The sequence below is a fragment of the Salvelinus sp. IW2-2015 genome, unplaced genomic scaffold (assembly GCF_002910315.2).
Source record: "Salvelinus sp. IW2-2015 unplaced genomic scaffold, ASM291031v2 Un_scaffold1316, whole genome shotgun sequence".
Classification (NCBI taxonomy): Eukaryota; Metazoa; Chordata; class Actinopteri; order Salmoniformes; family Salmonidae; genus Salvelinus; species Salvelinus sp. IW2-2015.
Genome location: NW_019942838.1, coordinates 5322 through 19838, shown reverse-complemented (window position 1 = coordinate 19838; position 14517 = coordinate 5322). Strand labels below are relative to the sequence as shown.

The 14517-nt window shown below is 42.7% G+C and overlaps 1 protein-coding gene across 2 annotated transcripts in view; it reads left to right on the top strand.

Annotated features, from left to right (window-relative positions):
- The window catches only part of LOC112070413 (tyrosine-protein kinase SRK2-like), a 37441-nt gene extending 29024 nt beyond the window's left edge, over positions 1–8417 (top strand). For both annotated transcript variants that reach the window (XM_024137824.2, XM_070438959.1), the window contains 3 exons: positions 5138–5293; positions 6216–6572; positions 7989–8417. In XM_024137824.2, coding sequence (XP_023993592.1) covers positions 5143–5293; positions 6216–6572; positions 7989–8158 — 678 coding nt within the window. In that variant the 5' untranslated portion in view covers positions 5138–5142 and the 3' untranslated portion in view covers positions 8159–8417. The remainder of the gene's footprint in view (positions 1–5137; positions 5294–6215; positions 6573–7988) is intronic.
- The last annotated feature ends 6100 nt before the right edge of the window (positions 8418–14517 follow it).

The window sequence follows — 14517 nt, the reverse complement described above, 5'->3', positions numbered from 1 at the left end:
TACGGTTCTCTAAGTTGGATTTACGGAAGGCGTACAATCTGGTGCGCATCAGACAGGGAGATAAGTGGAAGACAGCGTTCAACACTCCAAATGGACATTATGAGTACCGGGTCATGTCGCTTGGACGTACTAATGCTCCAGTCGTTTTCCAGGCCCTGGTTAATGATGTGCTGCGCGACTTCCTTCACCAGTTTGTGTTTGTGTACTTGGATGACATCCTCATCTTCTCGAAGTCCATGGTTGAACACGTCCAACATGTCCGCAAGGTTCTTCAAAGAATCCTCGATCATCACTTCTTCATGAAGGCCGAGAAGTGTGAGTTTCACGTTCCTCAGCTCTCCTTCCTGGGGTACATCGTGTCTCAGGGCTGTGTACAGATGGACTCCTAAAAGGTAGGAGCGGTGGTCAACTGGCCGCCAGCCAGCACGGTCAAGCAAGTTCAGCGTTTTTTGAGTTTTGCTCATTTCAACGGGAGATTTGTGAGAAACTTTAGTGCTGGACCTGAAACGTTAGTTTTCTGCACTCATTCTCGTTCATGCGGATCCATCTCTTCCCTTCGTGGTGGAGGTGGATGCCTCTGACGTGGGTGTGGTTCTGTCAGCGCTCGGCGAAAGACCAAAAGCTTCATCCCTGTGCCTTCTCCAGACGTCTCACTGCAGCAGAGAGGAACGGCAATCGGGAGCTTCTTGCGGTCAAACTGGCTTTGGAGGAGTGGCAGCACTGGTTGGAGGGCTTGGGAACATCCCTTTACGGTTTGGACTGACCACAAGAACCTAGCCTACATCCAGGATGCTAAACGCTTCAATCCCCGGCAGGCTCGCTGGGCTCTTTTCTTCACTAGGTTCAGATTCACGTTATCGTACCATCCGGGGTCTACGAACGTGAAGCCAGATGCCCTTTCTCGCCAGTTCCCCAGCCCCAGTGTGGATTGGCCGCTTGAATCCATCATCCCCAGGTCGCTCATCCTCGCGACGGTGTCCTGGGGTATAGAGACTGTAGTGAGGGAGGAGAAAGGTAGGGAGGCAGCTCCAGATGGCTGTCCACTTAACACACGTTTTGTTCCTCTTGGAGCACGGTCCAAGTTAAGGCTCACTTGTTGCGTCTCACCTCTCATCCGGGAGGGCAGCGAACACTAGAGTTTGAGGCGGAGGCAGACACTCGGACCTTCGTGGCTGCTTGTCCGACCTACGTCCGGAACAAGACTCGTTGTCAGCAGCCTCTAKGGCTTCTTCATCCGCTGCCTACACCTTCTCGACCCTGGTCCCATCTCTCTATGGATTTCATCATGGGCCTTCCATCCTCAGAGGGTCACACGGTCATCCTGGTCATTGTGGACCGCTTTTCCAAGGTGGCACATTTCATTCCGCTGCCTCAACTTCCATCTGCCTGTGAGACTGCTCAGCTAGTCATTCAACACGTTTTTTGCCTTCATGGACTTCCTCTGGACATAGTCTCCAACCGGGGTCCCCAGTTTGCCTTCAGATTTTGGAGGGCATTCTGTACTCTTCAGGTGTCATCAGGTTATCACCCTCAGTATAAAGGTCAAACTGAGCGGGTGAACCAAGATCTGGAGACACTTTACGGTGCTGTGTGTTCGCCAACCCCGCAACTTGGAGTCAGCACCTTCCCTGGGTGGAGTACACACACAACACTCTCCAGTGTTCCTCCACTGGTCTATCACCATTCCAGGCATTGTACAATTACCAGCCCCCCCTGTTTCCAGATCAGGAGATCGAAGTGACGGTTCCTTCCGCTCAACGTCTCATCATTCATTGCCGCCGTATCTGGAAGAGGGCTCGGTCAGCGTGTTAAGTTCCCCAGTTTCTGTGTTGTAGTTTGTATTTGAGTGTGTGTGTTTCAGGAGATGGCTTCCTGAAATTCTCCCCAAGTAGCTGATTGGTCGGCCCCAATTGATGATTGGAGAGCTGACCCCGCCCCCTCGTCAGGACGCAGCTGTCTCCAATTACCAATGCCTTCTGAAGCTATAAAAGCCAGTGTTCTGTTGTTCAGAAAAAGAGAGACCATAGGCAGGCTTAGATCATTGCAGGCTGAGGAGATTGCAGAGAGATTGATTGTGATAGAGATTGCAGAAAGATTGATTGTGATAGAGATTGCAGAGAGATCATTGCAGAATGCATTTTCTGAGAGAGGAGGCTGATGGCTGTGGGTAATTTACTGTGTTAGTTGTTGCTGGGAGCAGTTATGTTCTGTGTGAGTTTGTTGCTCAGCCAGACAGAGCCTAATTGATGTCCTGTGTTTCTGTGTGTTTGTGAAATTGTTAATAATATTCTGTTTCATTTGTTCCCAGGGGGGAAGGGGAAGGCACCTAGGGAGTGCTTAGGCAAGAGGCCCGCGGGCATACATATACCCGTAGTATATTCACTGTCTAGGCACACTAGGTAAGACCTGGGCGGACCACCCTCTGTATTTTGGTTAGGGCACCAGGTGGTGCAAAGTTAGGTAAGTAGTGGGTAGGCAGGTTAGATAGGAGAGGGGGGGCTTTGACATTTACTTTCTTTGCTTTGGTTCCGTCCAGCCCCTTTTCCCCATATTACCGTGTAAGGAATACATCCTAGTAACGGTCAATTCTGCCTTTTGTCATCCTTTCTCGCACCTACAGTCCCATACCTCTTTCACTTCACGGGGAGTTGAGTTGTAGCAGGGTGTTGCGTTCCCTCTTCACAGAGGCGTGCGGAACATAATGGGGGCTCATCCGGGATTCCATTAAACCCACCGGACCCTGCTGTTCTGAGCTCTCTGTGGTTAGTGATTGAGGTGTGATGGTAGGTTGTGAGTTTGGATGACTTGTTTAGTTTGTGTGTTCAGTAGATTGCTGTGTACAAGATGGCTGCCTCAGCCATCTCCAAGTTTTTTGAAGCGTCCTCTATTGATTGTTTGGTGAGGTTTTGTAAAGTAGACCTTTTAGCTATAGCTGCCCATTATGGATTCATTATCCCTGAGAAAGCACTGAAGGCTGAGCTTTTGGTGCTAGTCAGGGAGGGTTTAGTGAGAGAACGAATTCTCTCATTGCAAGGAGAGGAGACGGGTAGACCTTCCGATGCCAAATCGGAGAACAGGGCGGAGGAAGGGGTTACTCGTACCCCCTTTACATTGCCTCGATTCGATCCTTTATCTTCTGCTTCAGGTCGTTCAGACGGGGCCGCTAGGCTGAAGGTGAGGCTGGCCCGGTTAGAAATGCAGCAAAAAGATAAGGAGAGACAGATGAATTCTTCTGAGGTCCTCAGCTCGGATTCAATGACAGGCCAACCGTCATCGTCGCCCGAGTCCCCTCCTGCGTCCAGGCAAGATGGTCTGGTTGTCTACTAGGGATCTGCCCCTACGTCTGGAATCTAGGACTTTGGGCCATTTGAGGTTCTACAGCGCATCAATGCAGTGACCTATCGTCTTTGTCTTCCCCGTTCCATGAGGGTCCATCCCACCTTCCTCATCTCCAGACTCAAACCTGTGGTATTCAACCCTCTGGTTCCGGCCACTCGGCCTCCACCTCCGCCTTGCATGATAGCGGGACAGCCAGCCTACAAGGTGCGACGCATCCTCTCCAGCCGTCAGATCCAGTGGGGAACTCAGTATCTCGTGGACTAGGAGGGTTACGGCCCTGAGGAATGTTCCTGGGTTCCGGGCCGGGACATTTTGGACCCCGGACTCATTCGGGACTTCCGTCGACTTTCAGCTACCCCTGGTGGAGCCGTTCCTTGAGGGGGGAGTGCTGTCACAGGTTAGGTGTCGTCATTGAGTGTACTCCCTGAGGGTGCCACTGGAGGGCACTCTTAGGTAATTTCTAGTATCCAGGTGAACCTGATTTGGGCTTATTGGGTTCACCTGCTCTATGACTATTTAGCTTCTTCTTTTGACTGGACCGGTTGCTCAGGTCTCTTGTTTAGTGTACTGTACTCATTTGCTATTTTTTGTTGTTTTTTCTGTGAAGACTTTAGTAAATGTTCTGGATTTACCCTCACCTCTGCCTGCTGTGTTTATCTGCGCCTGGGTCCGCGAGTTCATACTAGCAGTACTGTCACATCCTGGCTAGCAATTAAACACTGGAATGGTAGAATGTGCAGAAGATGGATGTGCAAGTAGAGATACTGGGATGCAAAAGGAGCAAACTAAATAAATAAATACAGTATGGGGATGAGGTAGATTGGATGGGCTATTTACAGATGAGCTATGTACAGGTGCAGTGATCTGTGAGCTGCTCTGACAGCTGATACTTAAAGCTAGTGAAGGAGGTAAGAGTCACCAGCTTTAGTGATTTTGCAGTTCATTCCAGTCATTGGCAGCAGAGAACTGGAAGGAGAGGCAAGGCGGCCAAAGGAAGAATTGGCTTTGGGGGTGACCAGGGAGATATACCTGCTGGAGCGTGTGCTACGGGTGGGTGCAGCTATGGTGACCAGTGAGCTGAGATAAGGCGGGGCTTTACCTAGCAGAGACTTGTAGATGACCTGGAGCCAGTCGGTTTGGCGACGAGTATGGAGCAAGGGCCAGCCAACGAGAGCGTACAGGTCGCAGTGGTGGGTAGTATATGGGGCTGCAGTATGCTAATGAAGTTAACCAGACAGAATCAGATAGATTGGCTACACATAGTGAGACAGGGGGGCACAGTTTTGCTCGCTCGGATGTGTTCGCCGGTGAGATTCATTCAGTCTCTTGCGAATTAAAGTTTTTTAAAAAGCCAATTTTTTGGGGGGGAAACCTGGCTTCCCTTGACATCTATGAATACGTAGATTGGCCATAACTTCCCTTTATATTGGAACGCACAGCTGCCAGAAGGTGGACTACTTGGAGCCGGTGCGGGATACGGCTGGGAAAATGTACCTGTATCCAGGGTTGGATTCCTGTACTCCTGATTACCCCAATATCCAAAATTATAAAACGAGAAGATTGAAATACTCTTTGTTTTGAATTAAAATCCCTTTTTTCCCCGCATGCTACTGTAGGTAGCAGAAGCCACAGCAGTCATTTTGTAATGGCAGGTAGAACATTGCATTGAGCAAAAGGAGCCTGATTGCTTGACTATCCTTTGTTGTTCATCATAACGTGCCCTTCCAAGGTTCAGGTTTGATGGAATTCCAGCCAGTGTTGGAATAAAATAAACGACCTGTGCTTGTTATGTTCCTAGACTCCATGAATCTTCAGGAATTCCTAAGGGAGGCCCAGATCATGAAAACCATGGAGCATCCCAACATTATCAAGCTTTTGGCTGTCTGCACTAAGGAGCCCATCTACATCATCACTGAACTGATGGAGAACGGAAGTCTGCTAGAATACCTCAGGAGTAAGAGTACACTGCTGTATGTGCCAGCAGGAGTTTTTCCTAATTATATGACATATGACCCGGTCTAAAAAAATCGAAGGGCTGCAGTCCATAATTTAATAGGTTATAGTTATCAGGTCACATGGTCAGAAACTCTTGGCCTTACTTAAACTCTCAATTGTGGTACACTATAACATTAGGCAGTGATGGAAAAAGTACCTCATTGTCATACTTGAGTAAAAGTAAAGATACCTTAATAGATAATGACTAAGTAAAACTGAAAGTCCCCCAATAAAATACCACTTGAGAAGTCTTAGTATTTGATTTTAAATATACTTAAGTATCAAAAGTAAATGTAATTGCTAAAATATTCCTAAGTATCGAAAGTGTAAGTCTTTTCAAATTCCTTATGTAAAGCAAACCAGGTGGCACCCTTTTCTTGTTTTTATTTATGGATAGCCAGGGGCATGCTTCAACACTCGGACATCATTTACAAATGAAGCATGTGTCCACCAGATCAGATGCAGTATGGATCACCAGGGATGTTCTCCTAATAAGTGTGTGAATTAGACAATTTTCCTGTCCTGCTAACCATTCAAAATGTAACTGTTGATTGTCAGGGAAAATGTATGGTGTTAAAAAGTACATTTTCTTTATGAATGTATTAAAGTCAAAATAGTCAAAATATAAATAAAGTAAACTAGATACCCCCAAAAATGACTTATGTAAAAATACTTTAAAGGACTACTTAAGTACTTTACTGACTATAGGACATTTTCAACAAGTGTAGTACAGAATTATTTTTGAAAAGTTATATCTGTGAAAATATGAGCTTGCAAATTTCTACTAGTTCCTTTKAAATCAAAAAGTGAAAATTATACCCTTCATGTCATTGAATTGTCTGAGACTTTTTCTCATTGTGCTTTCCTTCCCTGTTACACAGAAAATGATAAACCTCTAGATATCTCCCACCAGATTCAGATGGCAGTCCAGGTGGCTTGTGGGATGGATTATCTAGAGAATAAACTGTACCTCCACAGGGACCTGGCAGCCAGGAATGTGCTGGTTGGAGAGAATGTCTACAAGGTGGCTGACTTTGGCCTTGCCAGGGTCTTAATAAGAGCCACACCTGGCAGCCCGAACAGTGMATATTATAGAGCTAGTGAGGGTGGATGTTTCCCTGTCAGATGGATGGCTCCTGAGGCCATTGCCAGCAAAAGGTTCACCATCAAGAACGACGTGTGGTCTTTCGGCATCTTGCTGTATGAGATCATGACGTTTGGGGAGGAACCCTATGCAAGTAAGATTTTTTTTTTCTTCTGGGATTCTTGAAAGCCAGGACAATTTCTATAATGTTCTTGATATGAACAACATTTTAAATATATAATTTGATACACCAAAGTATGAGCTATTACATCAAGTAAATGAAAAACCAAATTCTAACATTTATAAATGCAACTAACTGTAACGATGTCGAGAAGCAGGTGCAGGTAAAACATTTAATGCAAACAACAATCATGAAACAAAACAGCATAACAGAAGCGAGGTACATGAACACAGGTGCAATACCAACTGAGGAATGAACAAAAGGAAGCAAACCCTCAATCTAGCACAGCAAGTACTTCAATAGTTTAAGCATATGTCGCAGAACTGTCATGCTTGCTCCCCCTCCCTGTGGTGCTTGGATTTGAGGTTTTACGGAGTTGACAAAAATATAATTTTACTTCATTGAAGTTGTTCCTCTGTTGCTTCATGACTCTTAAACCTAATCAAAAAAAAAAATGAAAGAAAAATCATATTCTTTCTTAATCTCTCAAGGAGATGTAGTTAATGGTTGTGACCAAAGGGATATCAATATTGTTTGTTGAAATCTAAGTAGAGAATTTTACATTGCATGAGTTCTTGTTGCACTACACGTAATGAGGACATGAAAGGGTCCTTATGGGTGACTGACCATGGTCAATCCTGATTAATTTAGGATTTTATGATGGAGTTGACAAAATCTCCAGACATTTTTTAGGAATCACAGTTTTGAAATAAATAATATTATTTAAACAGAGGGCTATTGCAAGCAACAACTAAGATCCTTTTTCAATTAATATTCATTATTGCCTGTTAGAACTTTTTGGAGGGTTTGAATTTGGGATCCTTTACTCCTGAAAAGGGCATTTCTGACATGGAAATGGAAAATATTTAGAAAATTCCAAAAGCAAATCTTTCCCTTTATAAAATCCCCCTAATTGTAATTTAACTCAAATAATACGTCCAAATACAAGTTTCCCTGCTGAACAAKTATTATCCCAACTTTCAAGAATCCCTGATACATGATTTCATCTCTACAGAAAAAGGGTCACTGAGGGCCAAGAACTTCATGAAAAACGTTTATCTGTATCCTAATGTCAGTGAGCAGGCAAAGACAGTGCATGATTGAAGCACAAATCAGAGTTCTGCACCTCAAATTAGCATTTGGCCTAATAACCCTACAACTTACTACAGTGCCATGTGGAGAGTATATGTGAGGTAGCGAGTTAGGAATAGGATTGTGTGAATAACATGCCCTCAGTTAAGACATTGAGTTTTTATCCAGCATTGGCTGATAATAAATTGAATGTAGTCTACACAAAATCTGCTGTGTTATGCTACATGCTTCAGTCTTGATTGATCTCACACAGTAAAACAATAACATTACACTATATTCAGTTTCTTATTGTTCCAGACATTGGAGACATTGAGATGATCAGGAGGGTGAGAAGAGGGTACAGGATGCCTCGCCCAATATCCTGTCCAGAGAACATGTACCAGATCATGTCGGCCTGCTGGAAGACGCAAGCAAATGACAGGCCCCTTTTCGAGTCTCTGCAAACTATGCTTAGTGATTTACAATGAGATTCAGTATCCTTGAGTATCGATTAAGTACCAGTAATTATTTGATTATTGTTTCTCAGKTCTGTCATCTCTTGTGAGTTCTGTAAAGTTCCTTAGCCTTAAGTATACATWAACATCACTATCTTGGCTACCATGACATTATATTGATTTACTGACTGCACTTATAAGCTGAAGTCACCCTCTGCTGTATTCAGAGTTGGTGTATGCTTTCACGTGTTCCAGTGCATTGAATTAAAACCTTTTCTTTTGCCTTTACATTTACTTTACAGGCACATTTGTGGCCTGCTGGAGGTCATTTTGCAGGGCTCTGGCAGTGCCCTCCTGCACAAAGGCGGAGGTAGCGGTCCTGCTGCTGGGTTGTTGCCCTCCTACGCCTCCTCCACCGTCTCCTATGTACTGGCCTGTCTCTGGTAGCGCCTCCATGCTCTGGACACTACGCTGACAGACACAGCAAACCTTCTTGCACAGTCGCATTGATGTGCCACCTGGATGAGCTGCACTACCTGAGCACTTGTGTGGGTGTAGACTCCGTCTCATGCTACCACTAGAGTGAGGCACGCCAGCATTCAAAAGTGACCAAAACATCAGCCAGGAAGCATAGGAACTGAGAAGTGGTCTGTGGTCACCACCTGATAATCACTCCTTTATTGGGGTGTCTTGCTAATTGCCTATAATTTCCACCTTTTGTCTATTCCATTTGCACAACAGCATGTGAAATTTATTTCAATCAGTGTTGCTTCCTAAGTGGACAGTTTGATTTCACAGAAGTGAGTGACTTGGAGTTACATTTGTGTTTTTAAGTGTTCCCTTTATTTTTTGAGCAGTGTATATAAAAAAAATCTCAGTTTACATTGGCACGTTACATGCAGTAATGTTTTGATTCCAAAACATCTGGTGATTTTGCAGAAATACTCATAATAAAACATTGATAAAAAGATGCAAGTGTTATTCACATTAATTAAAAGATAAACTTATCCTCTATGCACCGCTGTGTCAGATTTCAAAATAAACTTTACGGGAAAAGATTAATCTGAGAACGGCGTTTAGAGCACAATCCAGCCAAAGAAATAATCGCATTTGGTGTTCAACAAAAGCTACAAAAACACTATAAATATGCACTTACCTTCGAATAACTTCATTCAGAAGCACTCCCAGGATTCCCAGATCGACAATAAATGACTGAAAAGTTCCATAAAGCCCATCATTTAGCCACTTGTTGTTAGTATGTTCATCCCAGGAATCCATTTCATGACGCACGAACAATCCATCCAGACAAAAACTCAAAAAGTTCCATTACAGGTCGTAGAAACAGGTCAAATGATGTTTGCAATCCATATTTAGTATGTGTTTTACATTAATCATCAATAAGGATCCAACCGGAGAATTTCATTGTCTGAARAAAGAGCATTGGAACGAGAGCTCTCTCTCTCACTCGCGCGCAAATCCTGACTGAGAATTCTGACGACCACCCACTAAAACAGCTCCTATGAGCCCCTCCTTTATAGTAGAATAATAAGACTAAAATCTAAAGACGACGACATCTAGTGGAAGCCCTAGGCAGTGTTTGTTCAGCCATATCTAGACGGGGTACCATTTGACACTTGTTTTGAAAATCGACTTCTCATTTCCTGTTTTGACCTCTTCTCAGGTTTTTGTCTGCCAAATGAGTTCTGTTATACTTACAGAAATAATTCAAACAGTTTTAGAAACTTCAGAGTGTTTTCTATACAATAGTAATAATAATATGCATGTATTACCTTCTGGGACAGAGTAGGAGGAAATTTCGTTTGGGTACGCAATTTGTTCAAAGTGGAAACACTGCCTCCTATCCGTATGAAGTTTTAGGCCCATAAGAGTGACCAACCAGTTCATCTGCTACCCTTATTCATTTTTTTAATTGAATTGGACTAATGTGGCTTATACAGGTATACTGGCATATCTGAACACTTTTCAATTTTCCACTTCTCTTTGGCAGCTGGAAATGAACAGATGGGAATGATTAATAGCATTAAATGTAGAATATTTAACAAATGTATTAGTGAGCGCTTTAAGATGTCGATTGATATTTCATGGTAAAATGTCTATAATCAGGCCGATGTGGAGTCTGCTTACCAGACTTTTCATACATCTTTCAAATTCTGTATTTCACCACTGCTTTCCCTTAGTTAATTTCTACTTCATCACCATCCCGGATCCGGCAGCATCCTCATCAGTAAAAAGCTGACTAGCATAGCCTAGCATAGCGCCACAAGTAAATACTAGCATATAAATATCATGAAATCACAAGTCCAATAGCAGCAAATGAAAGATAAACATCTTGTGAATCCAGCCATCATTTCCGATTTTTAAAATGTTTTACAGCGAAAACACAATATGTATTTCTATTAGCTAACCACAATAGCAAAAGACTCAACCGCATATTTTCAAAAATATTTTACCGCATAGGTAGCTATTACAAAACTGACCAAATAGAGATATAATTAGTCACTAACCAAGAAACAACTTCATCAGATGACAGTCTNGTCCTTGGTCCAGAATAATCGTTGTTTGGTTTTAGAATGTCCTCTTCTCCTGTCGAATTAGCAACCATAGCTAGCCATGTGGCGCAAACGTGCCCAACTTCACTTGACGCAAAGATAAGAAAATTCCAAAACTCGCAATAAACGTTCAATAAACTGATGCAACTCGGTTGAAAAAAACTACTTTATGATGTTTTTATCACATCTATCAAATAAAATCAGAGCCGGAGATATCTAACGTGTATACCGAAAGCTTTTCAGAAGGCAATCTGAGGTTCCTTCTCGCGCCTTCGAAGACAATGAAATTTCCAGWCACGTCATTCCAAAAGCTCTTGTTCGGCCACAGATCAAGCTAGACACCCCATTCCACCTCCCACTGCCTGTTGACATCTAGTGGAAGGCGTATGAAGTGCATGTATATCCATAGATTTCAGGCAAATTAATAGGAAGGCCCTGGAACAGAGCCTCGATTTCAGATTTTTCACTTCCTGTCTGGAAGTTTGCTGCAAAATGAGTTCTGTTTTACTCACAGATATAATTCAAATGGTTTTAGAAACTTGCGAGTGTTTTCTATCCAATAGTAATAATAATATGCATATTGTACGAGCTAGAATAGAGACGTGGAGGAAGCCGTAGGAGGGCAACAACCCAGCAGCAGGACCGCTACCTCCGCCTTTGTGCAAGGAGTAGCACTGCCAGAGCCCTGCAAAATGACCTCCAGCAGGCCACAAATGCAGCAGGTCTGTGGTCACCACCTGCATAATCACTCCTTTATAGGAGGGTGTCTTCCTAATTGCCTATAATTTCCACCTTTTGTCTATTCCATTTGCACAACAGCATGTGAAATATATTGTCAATCAGTGTTGCTTCCTAAGTGGACAGTTTGATTTCACAGAAGTGTGATTGACTTGGAGTTAAATTGTGTTGTTTAACTGTTCCCTTTATTTTTTTGAGCAGTGTATATATTAATTAACTAAAGGTTTGGCTCTGTCTCTCTTTGTTTCAGATCTGCACCCTTCAGTGTCTCTCAGAATAAGTCCAAACACAACTCAACACTTTACATCAAAGTCTCTCTCACTGAGCTGTGAGGAGAAGGGGAACTCTACTGGATGGAGACTGAGGAGATACACAGAGAGAGGAGTAGAGTCAGGGTGTGTCTCTAACTGGGGATCAATAACGGGGTCCACATGTACCATCAGCTACACATACACATGGCACAGTGGAGTGTACTGGTGTGAGTCTGGATCAGGAGAGTACAGTAATGCTGTCAACATCACAGTGGATGGTATGTCTGTTGTACGACATTCACACAAAAAACAACAACATTTCAATGTATGATAGGATGTTCAATTCTGTAACTGAATTGCATCTCTTATAAAATACAAGATCATAATATTTTGAGGGTGATGACTCCAGTATGCAGATTTTCAGTATTATTTATATATTATGTTAAACAGCTGGTGATATGTGACCTGCCGAGAGCCCTCTGTCCACCCATGATCTGAAGGAGACTCTGTGAGCTCTGCGATGCAAATACGTGTACAACCAGCTCCAAACATCTAAGGCTGAGTGCTAAAAGATGCGAGTACTCATCTAAGAATTGGGACCCCACAAGGAGAGCATGACCATCCCTGCAGTATCCAGCAGCATGGAAGCATTCTACAATATGCAAATATACCCTTGCACAAGGGAGAATCACCAGAGAGCTGGATGACAGTGAGAGGTGAGAAGTTACCTGCTCTGTTGTTTGTGAGAGAGTACACTGTGAATGTGTGATGTTTGGTCCCCGCATAGTCAAAACATGTGTTTCGTCAGTCCCTCCAGGTTCTGTGTCTCCATCTCTCTACCAGCTGCTGGTTGTGCGGTCTACTGTGGTCATCCCTTTCTACTGATGTGGTCCATCGTCGCTGAGTGAAATTGCTGCAGGCTCGAGCGGTGAGAACTTTCTTTCAGTGTATCCTACCAAGTCAGTATTATCCAGCTGAGATTTCTCCGTTCTTATCGCATCGCCCAATTGTAGCCCTATTAATCACTATTAAAACTCACTATATGTGAACTTTAAAATAGGTTTCATTTATATCCCAACACGTAGCACCACTCAAAACCAGTCAATAGATTGCTCCATGAATTGCCTTTGAAACCTCATCTGTCACTTTCTTGTTCACTTAAATCGAATCTTTCTATATGATATAGCTATTTCTCCCTTCTCACCCCACAAAAGGCAAACGTAAACGTTAGATTCCATACATATGTAAACTCCGCTCGCGACACATAACACCCACGCACACACAAACTACAACAAACACTAGAACTTGCGTTTGAGATCTTTGGTCATATTCTGTCCAAAAGACTGTGACATATTAAAATCTAAATAATGCTCTGCGATCAAATACACTGAGCGAGCAAAGTGCACCATAAGTAGACATTCCATTATTCAAAATCGACACTCTTAACTACAAGAAAATAATGTCGGTTCCTATAAAGTGAGACCAAGTGCCACTTATAAACACACCTAAATCATGTTAGTTACTGGAGCGGAACAGTTATCGCCAGACAATCAGTACCAAAAACGATTAAAATGAACACCTACCACCTCCAAACCAAGTGAAACGTTAGTGGTCTCTGCTTTCGATTATAAAAAACAAGTGCAACTCAAGTCCCGAGCCTGATTCGGTGTCAACTTTTTCCATTAACCTAGCAAACACACCTGATTAATCCAAATATATTATATAAACACAAAAAACATAGCCAACATTATGATTAGAGCATGTAGATATTTTGAAATCATGTTCTGCATTAACTTCTAGTTTCCTCAGGAAATACAACCTAGTCAAAATCAAGTACAAGAATGTAACAAACTAAAAACAAATAAATTTACTATTATATAACCGCGCCATGAATAAATTCCAACATAAAAAATATGATCCACAAAGATCAGTAGGCATGATTACCAAAATAATAGAGGCTTCCAGGGTTAAAGAACCACCAAAACACCACACAAACTCCGATCTCACATGAAGACGACCTTGACCCCACATGAGTACCCTAACCCCACGATTGAACATAGGATCCTCATCTCTCACACATACTTGCCACGGGTAGAGAGGCTCCCACACCCACTTTCATATCGAACTCTATAAACTCCACCCTAAAGTATAAAAAACAATCTTACGAAGAAAAAAACATAAGAAAACATAAAAATATACATCTTCCACACTGATGAAGCGTTACATCGAAGAATGTAGAACCATGTTACTCTTATTATGCATCGCCTCATCTTCACTCCTCTAGGATGAAGATGATATATTATAAATTATCACAAACTCCAACAAACCTTGGTTCTCCAGAGAACACTTCTAAAATTTACAGGCTGCATATGACGAAAGACTAACTTCCTTCATGTCAAATGTGACAAATACATCAACCTGTAACATGACCATCTGCGCTTAAATATTACATGAAAAAACGTGCTTATACGGTCCTGATGTTTACCAAACCTCCTACAAGACAGCAAATTGTACCAGCCCCCATTACAGGCTTGAGACCGATCTCCAGTTAATAAAAAATTATGAATTATTAAACCACTATGCCTACAGTACTTCTGATGGTAAGTTCGAAGGGATTGCAAAAACCATTATTATCAAACTAACTGCTGTGCCTAACGATTTAAAGAGCAGTTGAATAAGTAATAAATAACCTCTCATGAAGTCTGACTTGGTTTCCATACAGAATTTTTATGTTTTTATGTTCTTAATGTTTGCCTTTGTGATCACCATCATCAAGAACTTTACACTATACCCAAACCGTCCTTCGTTATTGCTTTCGTCATTCTCTTAAAGA